Source organism: Heptranchias perlo, chromosome 29 (genome assembly GCF_035084215.1).
Source record: "Heptranchias perlo isolate sHepPer1 chromosome 29, sHepPer1.hap1, whole genome shotgun sequence".
Lineage (NCBI taxonomy): Eukaryota > Metazoa > Chordata > Chondrichthyes > Hexanchiformes > Hexanchidae > Heptranchias > Heptranchias perlo.
The window spans coordinates 30,064,606-30,074,530 of NC_090353.1; the positions used below are offsets into that span (position 1 = coordinate 30,064,606).

The 9,925-nt window shown below is 39.6% G+C and overlaps 1 protein-coding gene across 1 annotated transcript; it reads right to left on the minus strand.

The window, feature by feature from the left end:
• Positions 1-1,809: 1,809 nt before the first annotated feature.
• LOC137299783 (C2 calcium-dependent domain-containing protein 4C-like) lies at positions 1,810-6,523 on the minus strand. The gene is made up of 2 exons (XM_067968721.1): positions 6,389-6,523; positions 1,810-5,787 (listed from the first exon to the last, which is right to left on the minus strand). The coding sequence occupies exon 2, from the start codon at positions 5,749-5,751 to the stop codon at positions 4,408-4,410; it is 1,344 nt and encodes a 447-aa protein (XP_067824822.1). The 5' UTR covers positions 5,752-5,787; positions 6,389-6,523; the 3' UTR covers positions 1,810-4,407.
• Between the last annotated feature and the right edge of the window lie 3,402 nt (positions 6,524-9,925).

The following is a 9,925-nucleotide window of genomic DNA, read 5'->3' on the forward strand; positions in this document are numbered from 1 at the left end:
ATGTTTTGGGCCTTTGTGGGACTCATGCCAGGTCTCAATTGGCATGAGTTCTACTGAGGCCTTTTAGGAGCAGAATTTCCTGGGTAGACCAAGAAAGAAAGAAAAAAGACTTGAACTTATTTAGCGCCTCTCACAACCTCAGGACGTCTCAAAGCGCTTTACAGCTAATGATGTACTTTTGAAGTGTAGTCACTGTTGTAATTTATGAAACGTGGCAGCCAATTTGCGCACAGCAAGGTGCCACAAACAGCAATGCGATAATGACTGGATAATCTTGCTTTTAGTGATGTTGGTTGAGGGATAAATATTGGCCAGGAGACCAGGAGAACTCCCCTGCTCTTCTTCGAATAGTGCCTTAGGATCTTACGTTTATCTGAAAGGGAAGATGGGACCTCCGTTCAATGTCTCATCCAAAGGACAGTGGCTTCGACAGTGCAGCACTCCCTCAGTACTGCACTGAAATGTCAGCCTAGATTTTGTGCTCAAGTGTCTGGAGTGGGGCTTGAACCCACCACCTTTTGAGGGAGTAGGTGGAAAACAGGGAGCAGAATCCTAGTGGAACTGGGTTCCATGCCATTTTCCAGACCCCAGTCAGATGATTCGCTCCAGTTCCATATCACAGCTGATCGAAATATTGGGCCCCCAAATCTCTCCAGTCTTTCATCAAGACGCAGACCTCTAAAACTAGGGATCAATCCTGTGGCTGTTCTTTGCACAGCCTCCAACACTTAAACGTCTCCCAAGTGTCTCGATGACCAGAACTGGACACGATATTCAAGGTGGGGTAGAGTATAAATGTTTAAACATAACTTCCTCTGATTTGTACTCTACAGTTTTGGCTACATAGTTCAACATTCAATTGGCTTTGTTCATTGCTGCTCTTTAATGGTTGGAAATGTTGACTGTTGAGTCTTCTAAGACTCCTAGGTCTCTTTCAACTTCTTCCTTAACTGTTTTAACACCATACATAGAGTATTTGTGTTACCGTTTTCCTTTGGAATTCAGGGCACTCCAAAATGTAATTCATCTTGTGACATGCTCAGACATCTCTGCGTTCCTCCAATTCTGGTCTCTTGTACATACCCAATTTCCTTCGCTCCATAATTGGTGGCTATACTGTCAGCTGCCATTTTATAGGCCCTAAGCTCTGGAATTCCCTCCCTAAACCTCTCTACCTCTCTCTCCTCCTTTAAGTCACTTCTTAAACTCTACCTCTTTGACCAAACTTTTGGTCACCAGTCCTAATATCTCTTTATGTGGCTTTGTGTCAAATTTTGTCTGGTAACACTCCTATGAAGCGCTTTGGGATGTTTTACTATGTTAAAGGCACTATATAAATGTAAGTTATTGTGGGACATTTCAACTACATGGTAAGATCCAACATAAATGTAAGTCTGTCTGTGTTTCCTTCATATACACTGGAACCCGGATATCTTTGAAGATCATTTCATTAGTGTTTCAGTACACAACATAATCGTGGTTTCTATTTGGGCTTTCTATACTGTTTTTTCCAATATAATTTGTTCCTAAGGCTTATGAACTTTACTTAAATCAGAACTGAATTTGGATGCTGACCTGACAACCTGACAAAGTAACAAGTCTTTTTGGTTTGCAGAAAACACTGAGGGATTCTGTGCTCTGCATGTCTTATACAGTAATGTAGAATACAGATGTCCTCTGATAGGTCCTTCATTAAAAATACAAACAATTACTATTTGCAAAAATGAATATAATGAACTTATGGAAATTTGAGCTGAGGTTTCATCAATCTATATTTTTCAAGAAAAAAATAAATCCACCCATCTGCAGTTAATCTGTAATTCATAATTTTAATACATTTCCCTTGTGTAAGTGTTTCAACAAATAATCGGAACAAAATTGCCGTTCAGTCCACGGATGATTTTTAATGAGTGGATTCAATACATTGTGCAGTCTTGATTTACCCACCAGATCTGTAAATTTGAATTGCAATTACAAAACCAGGACAGATTGAACAGTGCAAACCACTGGAGAACTGCTTCATGAAGCCTGATTGTCATTAACACAATTAACACTGTTACCGCCATAAAAATTAAAATGAAAAAGAAATCTGCAAAAAGAGACAAATTACAACAACTGTAAGATCTGTACAAAAGATTATACAAAATGTAAACATTCATTCTCATTTGATTAATAAATATTAAGAATCAAATAATAAATTAGGTTTATCTAATTTTCATATATGTACAATTTATGAGGGGTCTTGTATAAATTACTTGATACTTATAAAAGATGCATTTCCATGACAGCAACTCAATAATATAGCTTGTGCTCTTGGTGAAGTCTATATTAATTAAAGAAGTTATCAGATGGAAAGTGACCAGCTGAAACTGACTGTAATATTTCAGGCACATTCCATGATATGGGAAATAGATTGGTTGGCCAGATTCAGCTAAACAGCACTCCAAGTCCATTGGGATTGCAGTAAGTATAGAATGCCTTTTAATAAACCCAAAAGCCACATTACAGAAAATTGTTTGCTGCTATGAATTTAGGGACAGAATTTATATTCAAAATGGCACAGAATCAATCTCGTGCTCTGTCACACCAACAACTTGTTAGCCTTTCCTTATTTTAAATTTTTATGCACAACACTGAGCAGGTCAGCAGCATATTTAAATCAAAATTTAAATGCGACTTTCTAATCCCAAAGCTCTCATTCTTGCACAGGCATTGGGTCCCAGAAGATTTCGGTAAGTTAATTTCGCTCCACCTCTCCTTTTTATTAATTCATCTAAAAAGAAATACAAATGAATGTAGATCCAATGTCTTGTTTTTTTCAGAAACCACTTTCTAGAAATATTTATTGCAAGCCATTTAGTTGTGCAGTGCCAGGTTTACGTCACTAGGGGTAAAGTAAATGAAAACAAATCAATTTTGTGCCAGTGTCAAAAAAAAATCAAATTCCATTCCTTAACACTAAATTGGAAGCTAATAAAGATGTATGGGCTTCTTGGTGCTATCATAAGTCCAGATACAATCTGAGTCTTCGATGGAACAAGGGCAGTCATGGGGCATTATGTTTTATTTTTCACCCAAACATGCTCACAATGGTATTTTTGTGCTATTTGTACACAAACACTAATCTATCACATACAAGTTACAAACTGACCTTTAATGAAGTCAAACACAAGCGTTAAGATACTATAATCATCAGGCAGTGTTATTTAGACAATACCATGCTTCGATATTACAGAATTCTGGCAGAAATAAAGGAGTGATACTCATACAACTTTCCCTTAATGAGAATGTCAAACCTGAACTTTGCTCATCCTTATTTTATGTGGCAGTGAATACTTTACAAAATTATTGTTCAGGAGATCTTGCGGGATATTTCGCTGCTAAACTATATTTATACAATATGTTACCCAGAAACATAAATTACATATTCTAAATATTACTGGTATATTTTACAAAAGCCAGAATGATACATACCACACAAATGATAATTAAGTATATTTCTAGTCAGCTATTAACGAACAGAAGATCCCACTTTACATTTACCTTTCACAATATGTACATTTCAGTCATATGACTTTTACAAAGGTTAATTAGATTTTATTCTTCTTTTCCTTCCTCCCCTTCACAGTCACTGCTGTCTCCAACTGCTTAGCTTCTTGCCTTAGTTGCGGGGGGAGGGGGGGGGGGGGGCGGGGGAAGGAGTCAGTTCCACAGAAACCACCAAAGCTTCCGTACAATCTGCACATAGAAAGTTGTGCATTTACAGTGCAAGACTCCAGTTGAGAAGTTTGGGATTCAAACTCATGACCCTCTGGTTGGGAATCATTTGTTCCTCTGCTGGAGGTGTCAGGCCGTCTGGTTATAAAGTCACAAAGTACAGCATGACTCACAGGATGTGCAGAGCCACAGAATGTTTGTAGTAGTCTCCAAACAACAAAAAAAAAGTCTTCATCACTTTGATGCATCATTGCTATGATCGTTATCAGTGTGCTACATGGAGTGTGGATCCCTGTGCAGGGAATCCCCCACTTTCCTCGCAATGCAACTTCAATTCCATTTTGGAAAAGCCTCTTCTACCACTTAAGGCAATGTGTCTTTTTGTCCCTATTCAGATCAGCTCTTTCAACGCTGACACTGATATTGATAGAGTGAAAATAAAACATGCATTTCCTATGGAAACCTAACTTGAGACTGCAAGACCTCTTCACTTCAAAGTGAGAGCAGTCTACGTCACCCACCCCTGAATAGGATTACAACACATGTCTTTAGCTCTATAAATGTTTGTAATTTTTAATTGGCCAGATGATTTTTCTTGAATTCATAGAAAATGAACTAGATAAGAGATATCAACTATCAATGAAAACCTGCCATATTGTGTCCAGGTATGGGTAGCAAAGTAGCCGATTATCAGAAGAAAGGTAATAATAAGGACAATTTCAGTTCTTTCTCACCAAGTACAGCGTCACGCTTGAGGGTGGAGGCTTTATTTACCACCTTTAGCTTCAGAGCTGCCCTCTTAAACTCATCAAGAGGGAGTCCATCGAAAAAAAAATCTTCATTGAAAATGGGATTTCTGCTGTTCTTGATGATGGTGCTTCGCTGTTTCTGGATTTTTCCAGGAGTCAGGTATAAAATCACACAACAGTTGATGCTTTTATTGTCCAATGTCTTGTCATAAAGATTTTCAGCGGTGATTATACGGATTCGAAGGCGGGCACTAGTGCAATCATATTCAGCAGATAGCCTAATAGCACCCCCTTTATTAAGACGGATAGTGTGTTCTTTGAGTACTCGGTCTTGACAATGGAGTAAACTCAGAGGAAGAACCCCTTGTGGGGCAGGAGGACCACCAGCAGGAGGAGTCAGGCACCTGATCCGTCTAGAGATATTTGGACTGGCATCTGTCGAGCTGCAATCATCCGTGGACAAGGAGCTGTTCCGGGTGAAGGACTGCAGCGGTTTGCAATGTTTGGCCAGATTTTCATGGCTGAACATCTTGAGGAGGGATGCTCCTGAGACCGAACGGGAAAGAAGAGGCGAATTGAAAGGAGAGGATTCGGCAGAAGAGGCGGTATCACTGTCCCCGCCACTGAAGTATCTACAGGTACTTGCCAGCGACAGACTAAATTCTGGTGGGTTGAGGTGTTGGGTTTCTCCATTGCTCTTGTAGCTGGATGACCGTTTTCTTTGGGAGTTAGGTGAGGTCACAGGACTCCCATGATCAACATGGAAAAGTGACTCCTTACGTCTGGTGTGAGGGCTTTCCATCAAAGTGGAAAAACCATAGGAAGTCTGAGTTAATGGGATGTAAGGAAGAGACATAGCATTCTGTGACCGAGGGTCGTAATTGGTATTACAGCTAGCCTCATTCAAATCATCAGAATTTGTTTCATCTGCACTCTCGATCTGAATGATGTGGCGGTTGGCGACCTTTAGGAGATTGCTGCTATTATCACACGAGGTTTTGCTCTTCAACCGGGGGCTGCCATGGGGCTTCCGGGCGATGAGAATCTGTTCAGATGCTGAAGGCTTCAAACCTGGCATCTTCTGCCGGTTTTCGGTGCTTTCGGCGGGCGGTCCTTCGGACGAGCTGTTTGGAAACTTTGGAGGGATGAAAAAGTCGGGGATTTTATCCGGGGTCAGCACGTTGCTGAACAGGGAGACCTTGGGCTGCTTGTCTCTCCCACTAGAGTCACGGGCGCGATTCATGTTGTTTTCAACGGAGCCTCGAATCTTATCGAAGAGCCACATTGTATTTGACTTTTTGAGCACGATACTGGTTCAAATCTGGAAATTCAATATATCGTGAAATCAAAACAAAAAAAACTTTAAAGTCATAAAAATGAGAGAGAAAATAAATTGTAAATTCATTTGATTCTTAAAAACATTCGAGTCAAATTTGAACTGGTAAGGAAATATTCCTGTTTACGGATCTAAATGGCAATCGCTACATTTTTATTTATTTATTTAGTGGCAGTGTGTTTTTAAAGAAAAAGCCGCCAGATATGGGACCTGTTCACAGTCGAATTCAAATTGACTTTAAAATATATCCATTGACTTAATTGCCAGTAAGGACAATATAAACAACCCAGTAAACTTCACAGGTCCACGTGTAATAACAACCCAACAAACCTGTATCAGCACAATATCATTCTGCTACAAATATACCCACTTTTTAAAACAAAATCCACTACATATTGCACCCAAACACTTTCACCCACAATTGTTTTGTGTAGTTTCTCCCCACTTCAGTCAGTAAATTAACTTTTTAAATAATTGAAATTTCTTGTTGCAGATGTGGTCCGACGGTGATCTTCTGCAAAATAAAAAAAGTATTTTGGAAATAGAAAAGTACTTTTTTACAAAAAAAAAGCAATAGATCACTCACATTTCGGTCGAGTGTGTTTATGTTGTTCTGAGGTCGCTCTGCTCCAGTTCGAATACTGTACTCCCGAAACCTCAACATCTATGGGACTGACTGAACTCACCGCTCTCTCTTCCGCATCTTTTTAATCCGCCCGATCCGTCACTCATGAATAATCGGCCGCAGCAGCCAATAGGTGAGAGATTCCGCTTTGAGAATCAGGTTAACCTGATCGTGTAGAGGCAACCAGTAACTACACAGCATCAGTTGCTTAGTGCTGGGTGTTATGTTATGTTAGGAAGGCGCTTTCGTCGTCAGAATGCAGTGTCTCCCCTCTTGCAATTTTCTTTTAAACGTGCGCTCGCATTATGGAATGATGGGCATCCATTTCATCTCTTGACGAATATTTCCTTTCCCCTTATCTGCTATTCTGAATGGCAGCACTAAACTAACACACTTGTAACAGAATGTGGAACCTGCTACCACATGGAGCTGGTGAGACCAATAGGTAAATGCCTTTAAGGGGAAATGTAAGGAATCTTACAACACCAGGTTATAGTCCAACAGTTTTATTTGAAAATCACAAGCTTTCGGAGGCTTTCTCTTTCGTCAGGTGAGTGTGGGATTCCTTGAAAGTTACCGCATATATAGTCAGAGAACAATGCCTGGTGATTACAGATAATCTTTCCAACTGCCCGTTATCAAGGCAATCAAAGGAATTGAATAGTGTTCAGACAGAGAGACATTAGATACAAGACTACTGAATATACAAACAGCCAGAACCAAAGACAGAGAGAGAGAGAGAGAAACATCTGAAAGGAAGAGAAAGAGAGAGAATGACCAGTTGTATTAAAAACAGATAACTTTTTTTCCCGCTAGATTAGCTAGATTAGCATACCAGGGAGAAAGGAATAGGAGGATATGCATAAAAGGGTTAGATGAAGAAGGGTGGGAGGAAGCTCGTGTGGAGCATAAACACAGGCATGGACCAGTTGGGCCGAATGGCCTGTTTCTGTGTTGTAAATTCGATGTAATTTTATGGACTGGAGCAGAAACTTCCTCTTTTCAGCAATCCAGTTTTGAATTTGACTTAGTAAAAATCCAACGTGACCACTTTAATGACTTCTTTATACTTGGACTTTTTCTCTTTTATAAGCCACTTTGTGGAGAATTAATTCCATAAACTGATAGTGAGAAATAATTTTATTCCTAAAATATCCTCCTGGCTAGCCTGCCACCTTCCACCCTCCATAAACTTGAGCTTATCCAAAACTCTGCTGCCCATATCCTAACTCGCACCAAGTCCCATTCACCCCTGTGTTCGCTGACCTACATTGGCTCCCGGTCTGGCAACGCCTTGATTTTAAAATTCTCATCCTTGTTTTCAAATCCCTTCGTGGCCTCGCCCCTTCCCTATCCCTGTAACCTCCTCCAATCTTACAACCCTCCGTGATCTCTGCGCTCCTCCAATTCTGGCCACTTGTGCATCTCCAATTTTAATTGCTCCACCATTGATGTGCCTTCAGCTGCCCAAGCCCTAGGCTCTGGAATTCCCTCCCTAAACCTCTCCGCCTCTCTACCTCGCTCTCTTCCTTTAAGACACTCCTTTAAACCTACATTTCACTTGTCCTAATATCTCCTAATGTGGCTCGGCGTCAAATTTTGTTTAATAATCGCTCCTGTGAAGCACCTTGGGACGTTTTACTACGTGAAAGGTGCTATATAAATGCAAGTTGTTGTTGCTGTTGTTGTTTGTTGTGAATATATTGAATGGTATGGGGAGTGAGCAGGAGAGTGGGATTAGATCAGGTGGCTTAGCTAGAGAAGCACCCGAACAGACTCGAGATGGATCGAATGGCCAGGAGCTGTGTTTGCCCTCCGAGGGCCCCTGCAGAGCATTGGTGCTCCTACGTTTTACTAGACAATGTTGCTAAATACTACCCTACTTAATGAGGTGTCAAATCTGCACATGTACGATTGTGAAAGGGTGTGTTTGCAATAGGTAAGATAAAATTAGTTGCCAAAATGATCAGGAATCAGCTTTTATCCTTGTATAGGTGTAATACTGGTACTGAATCCTTGCCCACCGTTCCAAGGCACAGCATGTTGGAGAACCAACACATTGCTCCACCGTGATGCCTTTTCCAATATCAAAATGTCAAAAGTATGGGGGTAGATTTTCAATTTACCACCTGGGCATAAAACTGGCATTGCGGATCGGCTGCCCATTATAGAAACTGCACAATTAACTTCAGTTATGTGGGGAGAAGAGATAAGCTGGAATTGTTCTCCTTAGAGCAGAGAAGGTTAAGGGGAGATTTAACAGAGTTGTTCAAAATTATGAAGGGTTTTGACAGAGTAAATTAGGAGAATCTGTTTCGATTGGCAGGCAACAGCAATTTGTGGCTGGAGCTAGCAAAATAAATAGATAATTATTTTATTTTATTAAAGCAAAAAGAAACTTGGCTAGCACACGTTGATATTGTGAGGGAAGGGGAGGCATCCAATCCATGGTGGGCAACAAGTGTCTGGCATGGTGAAGTTAGTAGATTTCTTCGTGCATTTTACTTTCCATATTAGCATAGCATATGATGCAACATAACATCTCAAGCAAAGCATGAATTGTGATCTTTCATCTGACCATATACCAGGATTTGGAAAGAAGTCCTGAAATGAAGCAAGCTCCAGCTTTAACACAATTGCTCATTATATTGTTAATTAATGAACGTACAAAGTCTATTGATCCCAAGATCAATGTGGTTTATTTCATTCATTGATTGAATGATGGAGACTCATTAACTACGTTTGGATCTCAATAGATAGAAATGTATTTTCCTTCTGTATATAATATTAATGCTGTCTAGCTGCACATTTACAAAATCTATTTGTTAGTATATTTGTATATAGCATTGTGAATTAAAGATATAAATGTAATATTGTTCGGGTTGTCTAAAAACATCACTTCAAAACAAGTAGTGAAGGTGCAAAAAATTAACCTCTGAGAGATTAAAACTGGAGTTTGCTCTAGTTCACAGTGGTTCTTTGGAATTGCCAGAAACCAAGATTTTGTCAATTTAAACAACAGACTTTCATATTTCTTCTGAAGTTGTTCTTATGAAGGGTAATTGACCCATTGGAAATTGTTCATTGTATGTTCAAGTATATTATACTTTAATATTTACTGAACTTTTATGCTTGCTATTTATATTTAGTTTTAAATAAATACATGACTTGCCTTCATTTGTAAAATGTTGGTCTGTGTTTAATCTCGGCCAGTTCAGTGAGTTTTGGGTCGTGTAGTGAGAAACTGTGTTTAATCCAGTACACAGATTAATACAAGTAATATAATTGCTAATCCTTGGAATGCACACCTTTAATAAAGGCAGATTATCAGAAAGGAGCAGCTTCCATATGATGGGGACAATGCCTGCATATGAAAATCACTGGTAAAGTGCTGAGAAAGTAAACAAATATGTAAATACCCGAAATTATAACAATCTTAAATAGTCCGCTTTGATTTAAATTGCCCAATAAACAAAATGCCACCAACTTGTGCTTGCA